The sequence below is a fragment of the Typopeltis vanoorti genome, chromosome 12, assembly GCF_054136105.1.
Source record: "Typopeltis vanoorti isolate ZY-2024b chromosome 12, IOZ_Tvanoo_1.0, whole genome shotgun sequence".
NCBI lineage: Eukaryota > Metazoa > Arthropoda > Arachnida > Uropygi > Thelyphonidae > Typopeltis > Typopeltis vanoorti.
In genome coordinates this window covers 63,062,997-63,078,925 of record NC_143560.1, presented here as the reverse complement: position 1 = coordinate 63,078,925, position 15,929 = coordinate 63,062,997, and the positions used below count along the sequence as shown (strand labels likewise).

General features: G+C 35.1%; 1 protein-coding gene across 1 annotated transcript in view; it reads right to left on the bottom strand.

Annotated features, from left to right (window-relative positions):
* Window positions 1–15,929, bottom strand: part of ValRS (Valyl-tRNA synthetase) — a 464,082-nt gene that overhangs the window by 264,076 nt on the left and 184,077 nt on the right. The window contains exon 9 of the mRNA XM_090401956.1: window positions 6,687–6,866. Within this exon, the coding sequence (XP_090258082.1) occupies window positions 6,687–6,866 (180 nt within the window). The remainder of the gene's footprint in view (window positions 1–6,686; window positions 6,867–15,929) is intronic.

Genomic DNA, 15,929 nt, shown 5'->3' with positions numbered 1-15,929 from the left:
AAAGTTTGCGCCTGAAGTATCTTCCGGACTAGGGTAAAGTGATACAACACCAGGGCAACTCGTTGCAAAGGTGGAGAAAGCTACCAACACTCCTTACTCAGTATCTCCTATAATGCAAAACACATCTCCTTGCGGATATGTCTAATGTTATGCATTAAAGGAAGGGCCACTACCCAGACTAGTTTCGACCTTTATTGAGGTCTCTCCTATAGGTAGAGATGACCTGCTAATGCTTCTGCCTGGTATTTCCACTAGGGCCTGGCTCCCACTGAAGAGACCTCAATAAAGGTCGAAACTAGTCTGGGTAGTGGCCCTTCCTTTAATGCATAACATTAGACATATCCGCAAGGAGATGTGTTTTGCATTATAGGAGATACTGAGTAAGGAGTGTTGGTAGCTTTCTCCACCTTTGCAACGAGTTGCCCTGGTGTTGTATCACTTTACCCTAGTCCTGAAGATACTTCAGGCGCAAACTTTGTTTGCTCACACTTGGATAAAGGATTAAACTAATTTTATTATACTCTAACCAAGTGAAAAAATAAACTTTCAACATCTTTCTCTAAATCCAGAGTAATTTATTAAAAAAGGGTGGCACACCATTTGGCAACTCCTATAGGTAGAGATGACCTGCTAATGCTTCTGCCTGGTATTTCCACTAGGGCCTGGCTCCCACTGAAGAGACCTCAATAAAGGTCAAAACTAGTCTGGGTAGTGGCCCTTCCTTTAATGCATAACATTAGACATATCCGCAAGGAGATGTGTTTTGCATTATATAGGAGATACTGAGTAAGGGTGTTGGTAGCTTTCTCCACCTTTGCAACGAGTTGCCCTGGTGTTGTATCACTTTACCCTAGTCCTGAAGATACTTCAGGCGCAAACTTTGTTTGCTCACACTTGGATAAAGGATTAAACTAATTTTATTAGACAAACTAGTAGCTAAACTGAAACATATGGGATTAGATAACAAACTAGTGAATTAGTTGATTGGCTGTCAGATAGGTATCAGTATTTGTGACCATTATTAACTTGTATGTTAATAACATTGGGACTGGCTTATCTGGAGATGTGCAGCTGTTTGCTGATGATGCAAAGTTGGGAAGAATTATGAGAAGTAGAGCAGATGTTGTGGCCTTGCAAGAGGATTTCAATAGAATATGTGAGTGGGAACTATCAGTTTAATGTTGCAAAGTTAGAGGTCTTGAAATATGGTAGACAAGGTTGGTATGCTGAGGATACAATTAATGGAGAAATTTTGAAGGAGGTGAGAGGTCTGGGAGTGATGGTGAACAGAGACTATGCCACGTGAAAATTAACACCCTGTTAATTTTAAAATGCTTTTAACCAAGATTTGCTTAAATTTTTAGGGAGTTAATTATAAAAAAACAGCAGAATTCAAAAGTTCAAAAAAAAAAAAAAAAAACTTCATAGTTTTTTCAAAGAGCAGGATTACCTAAACCAAGCACCTCAACATCGAACATTAACTTCACATTAACTTATCTAAAAGTGTAAAACAATTTCTTTGTTATTAGAGTGCTAATATTGATAAAATTGCAGTATAATGTTACAGATGTTTTTATTTTAAAAAATTCGCGATTTAATGGACTTTCAATTTAACGGACACCCCTTAGCACCTATTAGTCCGTTAAATCGAAGGTTTACTGTATAAGGTTCTGACTAGGCCACACACATGGACTACTGTGCACAGATTTTGGTGCCTGGTTTTCAAGAGAATGTAGTATTGGAGATGGTCCAGAGAAGATTTGCTAAGTCAATGTCAGGTCTATGGAATGTCAGATATGAGGAGAGATTTAGAGAATGTAAATTGCAGAACCTTGTGGATAGAAGGAGAGGGGATATGATTGAGACATATAAGTTGGTGAGGGGTTGTTACCAGATTAATGTGTAGGTGATTTTTCATAGACTAGAAGGAGAAAATGGTAGAACAAGAGGCCATCTGTGAAAGCTGTATAAGGAGGATGGGAGCAAGTGAGTGAGAAGCAAGCTCTTTGAATGGAGAGTGATTGGTGAGTGAATGCATTGCCTGAGAGTGTGGAAACTGAATGGGTTTAAGGCACAGTTTGATTATCTTTTTTTCATCTTTCATGATGAGTCCATGGAAGTCAGATGTTAATAATAATAATTATTATACAGTAATATTATCTATCACCAACAACTGAACTACTTAGAGACATTTTAGTGTACTGCAGACATATTTTGTTTTGAATATGTAAGTTTCTGTGGTTTAGCAGTTCTGTAGACAGCTTCCAGTATTGAGACCACAACTCTTCAGATAAATAACAAGTTTAATAAAACTAAACAAATATAATTCTACAAGTTTTGTAAGTTGTCAGACTTACATCATCAGGGATAGTAGCAAAAGTTGTACAAAAAAGAGACTAGAAAAAATTAATTACACACATTAGATGTTCTCAGAACTTCACAATTGGTACATATAAATAAGTAATAATAATAAAAAAGTTAAATTAATTACTGCATGTGTTGGAACAATGCTAGTTTCTGCTGTCACATTCTCTAGCATTGTTCAAGTCATATTCTAGGTCGGTGGCAATTAGATTTTTAATGAAAGCAGATCAAACTTGGCGTAGGATTAGGCCTTGATTTGTGTTACATTGTATAGGGATTTTCAGCATTTAAGTAGCTTTTCCTTGAATTTTCTTGTAAAACAATTATAATTAATATAAGGCAGTTTTGTTTGTGGCCAAATTACTTGATAGCTGTATGGGATGCCAAACCTGATTGATGCCGTCTTCTTTTTTTTTCTACATCGTGTTCAGACATGTGGATCCCCTCTGACTTTCCCATCTGATCTATATAGCAAATGCCACAAGAGCAATAAATCTCATATATGCCTAGTTTTTTTATGGAATGATGTGAAGGTTTTGGTGGATGTAAGAATCTGGAGATTTCATACAATGTTTTATAAAAAATCCCCTTTAATGCTATACTAATGGAGAAACTTTGCCACTTTGTCTGTAACATTCTTGATGTAATATAGTGTTATTGCATTCTTAAAATCTTGTTTAAGTAAGGGAGCTGTCAGAGATGTATTAAGAATTTTGTTGATCATCTTGGGTTCATAACCGTTGAGTGTGAAGTTGTACCTCAGGTAGCGTAATTATTCATTACTGTTAGTTGATATACTTTAATGTTATAGTAATGGAGAAACTTTGCCACTTTGTCTGTAACATTCTTGATGTAATGTAGCGTGATTGCATTCTTAAAATCTTGATTAAGTAAAAGAGCTGTCAGAGGTGTATTAAGAATTTTGTTGATCATCTTGGGTTCATAACCATTGAGTGTGAAGTTGTGCCTCAGGTAGTGCAGTTCATTCCTGTTAGTTGATGTACTGAACATATTGTATGCTCTATCTCATAATGTTTTAATCATGCCTATCTTTTGTAATGGACGATGGTGTGAAGCAGTACGTAAAAATCTTTCAGTTGCAGTAGGCTTTCTGTATACTGGAAAGGATAATCTTTCTTCTTCTTTTATTTTAAAAAGGATATCAAAGAATGATAATTTTTTGTGATCTTCCAATTCAAGGGTGAATTTTATGTTGGGATGCAAGCTGCTCACAGATACTCTTTGAAACGAATTAAGTCATCCATTGTTCCTGACCAAATAATGAAACTATCATCATTGTAATGTAACCAAGTTTTTGGTTTCTTGTGGTGGTTTTTATCTGAATGTTATTATTATAATTCATGAAAATGAATGCTGATTGGCATGTAATTATGAAAGAAAACATTAGTAGTAGAAGTTACAAGTCACTATTCCCAAGAATTCTGAAATATTAAACCATCATGTAGTTCAAATTAAGTTCATTATGAAAGGAATCAGAGCATTCCTTGAAAGTTTCTCAAATTTGAAAGGGCCGATAAGAAGGTTGCGCTTTATTCCAAAAGATCCTGTGGGTAATAGGAACGTCATGCTTAACAAGACAAGACTTGTCAGAATGAAGAAAATGGATATAATCCATATGCACTATTCACTGGATGTCCATAGTATGACCAGTCTAGCCAAAATAGGAGACGGTGTGCAGGAACAAGGAATTAATAAACTCCATTCGTGTGTGTGTGAGGTCTTCTAAGTTTCCATTGAATGGACTATACACATATATTACATAAGGAAAAATTAAGGTAAAAGAGATCTCATTAATGGACTTGCAGGTAACCTGAAAACTGATGCATTTGATGTAAAAATGAATATTCTCTTGATATCTCATGAAAACAACTAGTAGATGGATGGTTTAGATGGAAAAATAACCATTATCATGTTATTTTTAATGACTTGCAATTCCATGTCTGAGAGACTCCTGAGAAGAACAGACAAATGTGCTCAACTGTAAAGGGTCTTGATAATTAAATTTCTGAAATAGGTGATGCATCTAATTATGAAGAATGTATCATCCATTCCATGCATCAGCTAGTCATACGTTCTTCCAATGAATGTAAGATTGGTTTACTCTTCATGAAATATGTGTTTTTATATTAAATATGTTATTTTTAGCTTATATAATTTATGTGTACACTACACTCAATATGTTTATTAATGTTATCATGTGTACACAGATTATTCACATATTTGGGGTGGTGCACCTAAACATTCCTAAAAATGATGCTGCCCAGAGGAAAGCAACTCATACAAGACTCTTTCCTCACAGACCCACTTCAATCTCTATCTCACAGATGCACTGTTTTCAGCTGTCTCTCTATCTTGCATGGGTACTCCTATGGTCACTGCTCCAGTGGACTGGCATACATTATTGCTCTGCTTTCTGTTGGGTTTGTTAAAAAAAGAGTAATAGCAGAACGTCCCTTTTCAGTCCAACTGCATACTCATCTAACCTACTTCTCTTCATTTATTCTATCCACTCCTGTCTTTTGGGTCAGTCTTTCTCATATGCTTTCCTTTGTAATATATATCTCAAAAACAACCTCCAGTTCTTCAAGAAAAATGCCAATAGATTTCTTCTTTTTCAATCCTTATCTACATCGCACACACACACAGCACTGATGTCCTATAAGTTCTGGGTACTTAATTTACTCTCTTTTGTGTGGGGAATAAATACATATACCTAATATACATATACACCCTCTATCCAAAAAGAAACTGAACTTTTGATAGAAAATAAAACACAGGCCAATTATAATTATTCAAATCATTTATTTCAATCAATATACTCTCCCTCAGCTTCGATACAGTGTTTGTCACAGTCAATTAATTCGTTAAATGAGTTTTTTTATATATGTTTTTGGGATACTGTTGAGTGTCATGGTTACCGCAGCTTGAACATTTTCAATGGTGTTGTATCGCTTTCTTTTCATCGGTAAATGAAGTCGGGGGAAGAGAAAGAAGTCACAGGGTGCTAAATCAGGTGAATACAGAATACAGCGAGTGATCCAACACACAAACTTGGTTTTTGCTCAAAAACTGTCTCACAATGTTTGAACGATGAGATGGTGCATTATCGTGCAAAAGTGACAAGCAGCCTGCATCAAGATATTCATGCCTACACGATGAATTCTCGCTATCAATTGCTTCAAAACTTCAAGATAAAACTCACCATTGACCTTTTGGCCAGGCAGAACGAATTCTTTGTGGATAATGCCCTTGGAATCATAGAAACAAATAAGTATTGCCTTTACTTTTGACTTCTCCAAGCGTTGGATGCCCCTCTTCTGGTGGTCTCCACTCAGCACTTTGTTTCAGGCTCATACTCAAAACACCACGTTTCATCACCAGTAATGATTGTTTCAAGGAAGTTTGAGTCCTTAAGCATCTCATGACCACTTTGAAATCACTTAAACCACTTGTAAACTTGAGTACGGAATAAGCATTTATCACCGTATGCTTTTTGAAGCATTTGATGTGTTTGGATAAAACTTTTACCAAGTTTAACACAAAAGTCAATTGCAGCTCTCTGTTTGAAACTCATTTTCCAACCGTTTGTCAAAACACACTGTCACTCTTGGCACTATAATTCGGCTTCTAATGAAACAAATGTCATAAACAGTTGACACAACACTAATGAAGGTTCCACTTTCGACAACAAAAAGATACAACAGGTGGTGCCACTAGTTTCTTCTATTTTCGAAAAGTTCGGTTTCTTTTTGGAAAGAGGATGTATATTAAATATATTTTATATATATATATATATATATATATATATATATATATATATATATATATATATATATATATATATATATATATATATATATATATATACACATTATATATTTTTTATGTCGATTTCACACAAGAAAGGCTGATAATGTATAAGACATTTAGAACCATGGGTAGATTAAGGTTATATAATCTAAAAGTTGCCTGAGGTGGATTTATTGAGGCCTGAAGCAACTTCAGGCTTCCAATAACTAGAGTGATGGTGGTCTCATACTATGTGACAAAACTGTCATAGAAAGACCACTTATGATAGCAACAACAAACAACATATTTTTAACATATAAAAAAGCATGACATTTTGAAAAAATAAAAATCTGCTAATGTAAATAAAAACTTATTAGGGAAACAGATATTTTCTGAAAAAGAATCAGTCCCTTCTATCACTGTGAATAATAATATAACACAACTCATTCAATAAGCAAAACAACTGATGGTCAATCACATCTAAAATAACCTATCCAGTTCAATCATCTCACCTGTTCCAAAGTTCATATCCACGAAGTCATCACAAACAACAGGCATCTTTCTGCCATTAAAAGGATGAAGAACATACTTTCCATGAAGATGTTTATAGCGTGAATCATCAGGATGAACAGCAACAGCTGTATCTCCTAACATTGTTTCTATACGTGTGGTAGCCACAATAACTTCTTCTGCTGCAATAAAAGATAATTAGCAAGATTAATGAACAAAAGTAAACTTATTAGTCAGATGATTAAATAATTTCAAACATTCAACACACAATATTTAACATTGCAAAAAATTAATTTACATATAAAAAATTAAGTAAAAAAAAACTCATATTTTCTCTACTCATCCTGATAAAGCAAATTTTCTTAGAAAAATCCAAATTCAGGCTTAATTTGGCTATTCAAAATTATTTTATTCCTGCATATGCATCCATAATTATTTTTAACATCAAGGTTTTATGATCCATTGCTGTTTTATCTATGAAAGACCGTCACTATTACACACATATATATAACTGTATAGCTCATATCTCTGCTGCTAGATAAATAAATGCAAAAAGGTGAAAGTGCAAGTTCAGAGCGGAAACTTGATGTCCGACATCATGTATTAAGTCAGTGCATTTTTGAATGGTTAATAACTACTATATTAAAAGGATAATAAATATCCATTATTATTTTTATAAAAAAAATAGGCATGCAATATTTTCCTTTTAAATACAAAGTCGCAAGAGCTAAATACAACTTTTGCCATGAATTGTCTTAATGCTGCATCTCTCAAAAGAGCTGTGCACAAGAGCTTCCATATTTTTACCTTTAATTAGCACTTTTGAAAGTTTACAGGCATGATAACTATTTTGAACATATTATTGTAAGAGGCAAGGAAGAATTCAGAATACTTCAGTAGCTAAAGAAAGATCTATTTTTCATAAATGAGCCTATGTCCTGGTGGGTACATCATAGTTAATGAATAAAATATATTTCTAAGTAGTGATAGCACAGTGGTAAAAAAACACTCAACAGGGATACATATCCATACTTGAAGTAGAAAAAGCTTGAAATGTGGAAAGGCAGCAGGAGTAGATGATATTCAACCAGAAATGCTGAAGTATGGTGGTATAAAAGTCTTACAATGGCTGCACTGCTTGGTTCAAAAAACCTAGACAGAGGGACGAATTCACAATGATTGGAGTACCTCTCCTAGTACCCACATATAAAAAGGGAAATAAAACTGAATGTGAGAATTACAGGAGGTATTTCCCTACTGAGTGTTCCTGGCAAGATTTATGCAAGCATACTTGAGAAAAGGTTGAGAAGAATTGTGGAAGAAAAGTTTAGCAAAGAACAAGCTGGATTCAGGCCAAATAGAGGCTGTCAGGGTCAGATCTTCACTTTACGACAAATAGTTGAGAAAGCATGGGAATATAACAAAGATCTGTATTTAAGTTTTGTCGATCTGGAAAAGGCATATGACAAAGTGCCAAGAGAGAAGCTATTCAATACACTACAGTTATATGGTGTCAATGGGGCATTATATCAAGCAATACTTAGTGTTTATTTGAGTTGTAAGTCAACAGTCAGAATTGAAGGAAGTACAGGAAGATGGTTTAATGTTAAATCTGGTGTGAGACAAGGATGTACATTATCCCCTCTGTTATTCATTATCTATATGGATCACATTATGAAGGAATGTGGTATTAAACATGATATCAAAATTGGAGATGTTAATGTACGCTCTTTGCTTTATGCGGATGAAGTTATACTTCTAAATAAATCCACTACAAGTCTGCAAGATTCCCTGACTAAATTGAATAACTGTTGTCATAGATATGGTATGAAGGTCAGCAATAAAAAGACAAAGACAATATAAATAGGTAGATTCGTTGAAAATATCAGCTGTGTTGTGAATGGAGAACCTGTGGAACAAGTTAAATATTTCAGCTACTTAGGCACGATTTTTAGTGAAGATGGTAAATTAAATATGGAAATAGACAACAGAATCAACAAAGCTGGTATGGTAGGAAGTCAACCGAATAAATTTATATGGAATAAGAGAAAAATTAGTCAGAACTCAGAACACTAAATTAGCTGTATACAAGTGTTCAAACCAGTTTTAACTTATGGATCTGAGAGCTGGGTCAGAAGTAAAACACTTGACCAAAGACTAGAGACCACAGATAGGAGAATCCTGAGAAAGATTAGAGGCATGAACAGATGGCATGAATGGCAATATCATATTAAAAATGAGGATACTAGGAAAGAACTTGATATTGTCAACATCCAGGAATGAGTTAGCAGAGCTAATCTCAGGTAGTATGGTCACTTAAACAGAATGGGCGAGGAAAGATTAGGAAAACAATTGTTCTCTGCCAGGTTGGCAGGAAAACGACAATAGAAATATAATTAGAAGATTGAAATATAAGGGCTGATAATGTTGGAGTCTTGACAAGTAACAGACTGATTTGGAGGAAAATTGTAGATAGGAAGTTAGTAATGATGTAAATATTTTATGTAGTACCATCATATCCCATACACCCCCTTGAGGGTACATGTCAGGAATTTGATGATGATGATAATGTAATTTTTCAGTTTAGAAAACAAACTAAATAGGGAAACAAATAAATAAGAAAAACAACATTAATAGAAGAGTGGCCATATTCACTTGAATAAACTTACATGTAGTGAAATATAAATTGATGAACACTGTAAACTAGCTAAAGAAACAAATAACAGGAGGGGAAAAAAACAGTTTATTCAGGTGCTAAGGACACCTGAATAAACTTATGTGCAGCAAAAGCAAATAAATATTAAGATACCAAACTAGCAGCACATGAAACAATGTTTGAACCAATTTTAAATAAGGGTAAGAAATAAGTGGTAGCGGTGGTGGTGGTGTAAAAATAAAACACGACATTTCGATCTTGTACCCTCATGAGACATAACAAGATAGTACTGTATGGATAAGTTCTCACTATTATTAACTTCCAATCAACAATTTTTCTACAAATTATTTCTTGTCAGGACTACAATATTGTTAAGATCTTATATTTTAGTCTTCTAAGGCACTTTCATATTATATCAATTCATCTAAATCTTGATGTTCTGTTTCTTGATCTGTTTTAACTTTTTTGTCTTCTGTTCTATTTAAGTGACCACAACACCTGAGAAAGCTCTAATCACATCATTCTTGAATGCTAAATTGTCAAGTTCCATTTACATATCTTCCTTTTTAATATGATTCTGCCACTGATACCATCTATTCACTCCCCTAATTTTTTCTCAGAACGCTCATATCCATTTCTAGTCTTTGATAAACCCTGCTCTCAGATCCATAAATTAAAATTGGTTTGAATATTTTGTAGACAGTTAGTTTAGTATTCTGAATAATTTCTGTCTCTTATTTCATATAAATTTATTCAGTTTACTCCCTACCATACTAGATTAATTTATTCTGTTGTCTCTTTCCACATTTAATATGCTATCTTCACTAAAAATTGTGCCTAAAATAGATGAAATGGTTTTGCTATAGAATTCCCCATCTAGGATACATACAGCTGATGCTTTCAATGTTTCTACTTATTTTTGTAATCATCGTCTTTTTTTATTGCTGATTTTCATGTAAAATTTTTTATAGCAGTTATAAGATTTAGTTAAGAAATCAAACAAATTTATACCAGATTCATTTAATAGCATTACATCATCCACATAAATAAAGAGATGAGATTTACATCTCCAATTCTCAATATCAGATTTAATGCTACTTTCTTTCATAATACGATCCACATAGATGATGAATAATAGATAATGTGCACTCTTGTCTTGTACTGATTTTAAATCAAACCATCATCCTGTATACCTACAATTCTAATTGCTGACTTATAACTCAAATATAGATTATGCATTTCTTGAGATAACTTCTGTTTACACCATATAATTAGTTTTGAACAGCATTTCTCTTGGCACCTAGTCATATGCATTTTTCCAATTTACTAAACTTAAATACAAATCATTCTTATATTCCCACAGCTGTTCAACGATTTTTTTGAAGTGAAAATCTGAATCAGACAACTCCTATTCGGCCTGCAACTGGCTTTTTCTTCTCTGAATTCCTCTTCCACAATTTCATATCCACTTCTTTTTTAACATGGGTACTATGAGATATCCATTCCAATCATCCAAAATTTAATCTTTAGATCATGACTTATGATCAATTATGAATTATGCAGTGCAGCCACTGTAAGACGTTTATACATCTATATTTGAGCAGCTGTGTGGAATATTACTGTTACAGTTGCCTTTGCTCGAATATTTTCTGCCACTGTAACATTCCTGTTTCATTTAACAATCTTTTAAAAGTAATTACTCTAAGCTTCTAGAATACCTTTATTATCATCATCAAATTCCTGATATGTACCCAAAGAGGGATGTATAGGATAATTATGATAGCACTACATGAAAAATTTACACAATCACTAACTTCCGAACTACAATTTTCCTCCAAATCAATCTGTTATCTGTCAAGATTCCAATATTATCAGATCATATATTTCTGTCTTTTAAGGTGCATTTTACTGTATCAATCAATCTGATCAACATCCTTCCTCTGGGTGTTTTCCCCTGTCATCCTAGCAAAAGACACTTGTTTTACTAATCTTTCCTCTTCCATTCTGTTTAAGTAACCATACTACCTGAGATTAGCTCTGTTAACGCATTCTAGGATGCTAACAATATCAAGTTCTTTCTCAATATCCTCTTTTTTAATATGATATTGCCACAGATGCCATCTGTTCATGCCTCTAATCTTTCTCAGGACTCTGAAATCTGTGGTCTCTAGTCTTTGGTCAAGTGTTTTATTTCTAATCCAGCTCTAAGATCCATAAGTTAAAATTGGTTTGAACACTGTCTTGTATACCACTGATGCATGGATAAATGGGAAGGGTTGGCATCAGGAAGGGCATCCAGCTGTAAAAAACATTCCAAAACCAGGAATGAAATGTTGAATAACAGAGAAAGGACAACAGCTAGGGCGTCCCCCGTAAGCGATATGCAGTTCTGTCGCCCTAGGACTGTGAGAAGTGGGCTTGGGCTACTGAATCAAGGTCGGGCTCGGCTAAAGAAGCAAATTTCCAACATAAAGAGAGAGTGTGTAAAGTAAGAATCGGGTCGATGAATGTGGGTACAATGAATGAGAAGAGTAGGGAGATAGTAGACATGATGAGAAGAAGGAAGCTGAAGATCTTGTGCATGCAGGAGACAAGGTGGAACGGCAATAAAGCAAAGGAGCTGGCAGAAGGATATAAACTGTTTTACAGCGGGGTGAATGAGAATGGAAGAAACGGAGTTGGAATCATCATCGACAAGGAGCTGAAGGGTGGAGTCTGCGAGGTTTGCAAGAAGAATGATCAGATTATGAGTGTTAAACTTGAGATTGGAGGAAGCGTGGTTGTGATAGTGTGTGTGGATACTCTCCACAAGTACGTTGTGATGAGGAGGAGAAAGAGGCATTCTTCATCGCCTTCCTACATTCCCATTCAAGCAGACTTGAATGGGCATGTAGGAAGGCGATGAAGCGGTGAAGAAAGGGTGCACGGGGGTTGGAGTAGTGGTGAAAGAAATGAAGAAGGTAAAAGATTCGTAGGGCATGCTGTGGCCTTCGACCTGGCTATAGCTAACACGTGGTTTAAGAAGAGAGTTGGACACCTGATAACTTATAAGAGCGGGGATAGGATGAGTCAGATTGACTATATTATGTGCAGAAGGAAACATCTGAAGGAGGTGAAAAACTGTAAAGTGATTAACGGAGAAAGTGTAGAGGCACAGCACAGGTTGGTTGTGGTAGACTGTGATATAAAAGGGGAAAAGAAGAATAGACGGAAGTGGCGGAAAGATAGGAAAATAAAGTGGTGGAAATTGGAAGAGGAAGATCCAAGGAATGAGTTTAAAGAAAAGGTATTGGAAGGAATGAAGTTACCAGAGGATGTGGAAGAATGGTGCGACGTAAATAGTCGGAATATTAGAAAAATTGGAGAAGAGGTGCTCGGTATAACATCAGGAAAGGAGCCGCCTGAGGATAAGAAGGCATGGGGGTGGAATGAGGAGACGCAGTTGGAGTCGTGAAAAGGAAGGGAAAAGAAAGAGGCAAACATACATATATACATAGCTCATGGCAAAAACATGATGTTAAAAAATGAGAATCATGATGTCATTATATATTAACAGAATTGAAGAATTTAAAATATTTTAAGTTAAAACTTTGAAGGAAAACACAGATCTAATTCAAGAAGTTGGAAAATTAAAAGAAGAGTTAAAAGTAAAAGTCTTAATATGTTATAATAAGGAAAAGAAACATATATATCATTATAAATTCAGATCTAAGTTTGTAATCTAGGTAACAGCATCAGGAGCCACTTGTAAAAAGTCATTCCAGTCATTCTGATAAGCATGGAAGGTGCATTCTGTTACAATATGTTGCATAGTCTGTCGTAGAGCACCACAGTCACATTCGGGAGATGTTTGTCTGTTCTATTTATAGAGAGTATCTCCACATAGGCCATGATTTGCTCGAATTCTATTTAGTACCGTCCATGTTTTGGATGTTATATTTCCTCTGAAAAATTTTTTTTCTTTTATACTGTTATTTTATTTTATGTTTATTTCATTTACTCTCTTTCCTTATATGATCTGTATGCCATGTATTCTCTACTAAATTCTTTTCCCCTTATTAATAAGCAGTCCTATTGGCCTCCCAATAGTTTAATCACATAACATTCTGATAGAGTTCACCCAATAAGCATTAACAAAATTTATATTATAACTGAGCCAGCTAATACCTAGGATAGATGGGACTCTTACCCAGGATGGCTCTCTCAGAATGATACATGATGATTAGACTAAAATAAACTTTATATCTCTGTTCACTAATCTCTTTCATAAAGTCGTGGCTCGCTCTATTTATTCATACGCGTAGGTTCATCCCGCTAAGTTCGTCAATGTTTTATGAGCGGCTGTTTGAATTCATAAGATACTTAAAGGAAACATTTTTGTTTATGATTATATGATCTGTATGCCATGTATTCTCTACTAAATTCTTTTCCCCTTATTAATAAGCAGTCCTATTGGCCTCCCAATAGTTTAATCACATAACATTCTGATAGAGTTCACCCAATAAGCATTAACAAAATTTATATTATAACTGAGCCAGCTAATACCTAGGATAGATGGGACTCTTACCCAGGATGGCTCTCTCAGAATGATACATGATGATTAGACTAAAATAAACTTTATATCTCTGTTCACTAATCTCTTTCATAAAGTCGTGGCTCGCTCTATTTATTCATACGCGTAGGTTCATCCCGCTAAGTTCGTCAATGTTTTATGAGCGGCTGTTTGAATTCATAAGATAAAAAACAGGTCAGGCAGGTACTTAAAGGAAACATTTTAATAAACTTGAGAAATTATACAAGTAAGCATTACTAACATAATATCTGAAATATTCTAAATAAAGTCATAGGTTCAATACTAATTCTACTAAACACATAAATTAACTTGCTTAGCCCACTACTATGAGCAATTTAACATTATTTCTTAGGCAACTGCCATTCCTTCTATACACACGTGGTCATTAGTTATATTACTTTACACATTACTATTAGCTCATACAGAGATAAACCTGTCCTTGTTGGGCAGACAATTCTTAATTAAAAGGGCCTGAGCCAAATCTTAGATAATTCTTAAAGTTCCATAATGTTAGTCCATTTTACAAATTCTCTTAGGGGATCACTTTCTTTTATGACTGGAATTCACAAAAACAAAATTCTACTTTACTGTTCCTGATTGGATGCTGTCTTTCTTCTTGCTCTTGTCTGGTCATCAAGGCCTCCTCGCTCAGCTTACTATTTGATTACCTTCGATCAGCCATACAAATGGAATCTCAACGGGAAAGAAAGGATATGGCACAGGAACATCGCCTGAAACGGACGGCATCTGCTCGGTTCCTCCGTTGCATGACAATGCACAGCTATCCTAGTCCAAGGAAATAGCTTGGCCCATTCCAAATGCTGCGACAGATGAACCAATGCCTTCCACAGCCAACCAGGAACTTCTCCGACGGAGCGGACTGGACCTATGTTCGAGAGAGGTCAGGAACCAGGAACCCAAAAAAAAGTCTTGAATGGGGTTTGCATGGCCTTTTTGTTTTCTTTCTCTTCTCGGTATTTCTCGGCCATCGCGATGCCTGCTAACGCGGTCATGTGGATTTCGTCATTCGATTCAGCTCCCTCTATTTCATCGCACGTGCACTTGTTTTGCTCTTCTTGTAAAGCGCTTTAGTTTCTCTTTCCAGTAACTACCTTCCCCCCTTTTTGTATGCGTAACACAGGACAGTTAACAGTGACCCTTGAACTCTGGCTCACAGGCTTTGCTACTTTAGTACATGAAATGGGGCTCTTAAGTAGATTTAACAGCTTACATTGATGTCTATATCTTGCCCAGACGCATTACAGATTATATCTTACAAACATTTTATACAGTTTTATGCAATTCCTTGTTCTTAAATTGATTTGTATTCATAAAGTTATCTTTTTAGTCTATTGCCAACATTCCACATTCTCTGCCTAAGTTAAATTAAAGTTGTGTCCTGAATAATACGTGTTAAAGCATTTCTTAGTTTATTCAAGACACAACATAGATCTCCCTTCTTAGAAAAAATTTTACAGCCTTCTTCCTCCAGCTCTCTAGGATTAATCTCCTTGCATTCTTTTGGTCTGTTATCTATAATATGCTAAGGTGAGGTATGTTCTGCAGCCTTCTTAACTACTGTAAGCTTGCAATCTTTGTGACTATGATTTCCTTGTTGCTTTCTCTGGCTAATTTCCTTTAATTTCCTTTCCCCTTCGTTTTGATCATTTACCATCTTGACACTTGATAAGAAGTGAGTTTCAGTCTGGCTGTTTTCTTTGGATTTAGAAACTAATGAGAAATCAGCCTGTTCATTATTCCTCTCAGACTGTACACCTTCTATGATGTTAGTCTCATTATGCTCTCTCCTTTGAAGTGATTCCTTAACTATCCTTCCATTATTATTCCTCTCTTTTCCTGACTGTTTCCTTCCCATGAGGGATATTTCATTTCGAGAAAAATCGTATGAAAATCTATACTTCTCTAGAAATTTTGTTCCCAAGATGATCTGTACACCTGCAAGATGCCCTAGGGAGAACCAGCAAATCTTGCTAAACACTCATGCTAAATTCAGGT